The sequence below is a fragment of the Elephantulus edwardii genome, unplaced genomic scaffold (genome assembly GCF_000299155.1).
Source record: "Elephantulus edwardii isolate Elephantulus edwardi_28Jun2011 unplaced genomic scaffold, EleEdw1.0 scaffold00236, whole genome shotgun sequence".
Classification (NCBI taxonomy): Eukaryota; Metazoa; Chordata; class Mammalia; order Macroscelidea; family Macroscelididae; genus Elephantulus; species Elephantulus edwardii.
In genome coordinates this window covers 3,196,841-3,197,484 of record NW_006399986.1, presented here as the reverse complement: position 1 = coordinate 3,197,484, position 644 = coordinate 3,196,841, and the positions used below count along the sequence as shown (strand labels likewise).

Here is a 644-nt window from a genome sequence, read left to right as displayed (position 1 = left end):
TGGCAATCGGGGAGTATCACAATGCCGGAGCTGGCGGTGCAGAAGGTGGTCGTCCACCCCCTGGTGCTTCTCAGTGTAGTGGATCACTTCAACCGAATAGGCAAGGTTGGAAACCAGAAGCGTGTCGTTGGTGTGCTTTTGGGGTCATGGCAAAAGAAAGTACTTGATGTATCTAACAGTTTTGCAGTCCCTTTCGATGAAGATGACAAAGATGATTCTGTCTGGTTTTTAGACCACGATTATTTAGAAAACATGTATGGAATGTTTAAAAAAGTCAATGCTAGAGAAAGAATAGTTGGGTGGTACCACACAGGCCCTAAACTACATAAGAATGACATCGCCATCAATGAGCTCATGAAAAGATACTGCCCTAACTCAGTATTGGTCATTATTGATGTCAAGCCAAAGGACTTGGGGCTGCCAACTGAAGCATATATCTCAGTGGAAGAAGTTCATGATGATGGAACTCCAACTTCAAAAACATTTGAACATGTAACCAGTGAAATTGGAGCAGAGGAGGCTGAAGAAGTTGGAGTTGAACACTTGTTAAGAGACATCAAAGACACGACAGTGGGCACGCTTTCCCAGCGAATCACAAACCAAGTCCATGGTTTGAAGGGACTGAACTCCAAGCTTCTGGACAT

The 644-nt window shown here is 44.3% G+C and overlaps 1 protein-coding gene across 1 annotated transcript; it reads left to right on the top strand.

Annotated features, from left to right (window-relative positions):
- Nucleotides 1-21: 21 nt before the first annotated feature.
- LOC102868063 (26S proteasome non-ATPase regulatory subunit 7-like) lies at nucleotides 22-642 on the top strand (the record flags this gene model as incomplete). The annotated part of the gene is made up of 1 exon (XM_006898724.1): nucleotides 22-642. A coding segment is annotated over exon 1 (621 nt), but the record flags the coding sequence as incomplete, so codon positions are not given.
- Nucleotides 643-644: the final 2 nt, after the last annotated feature.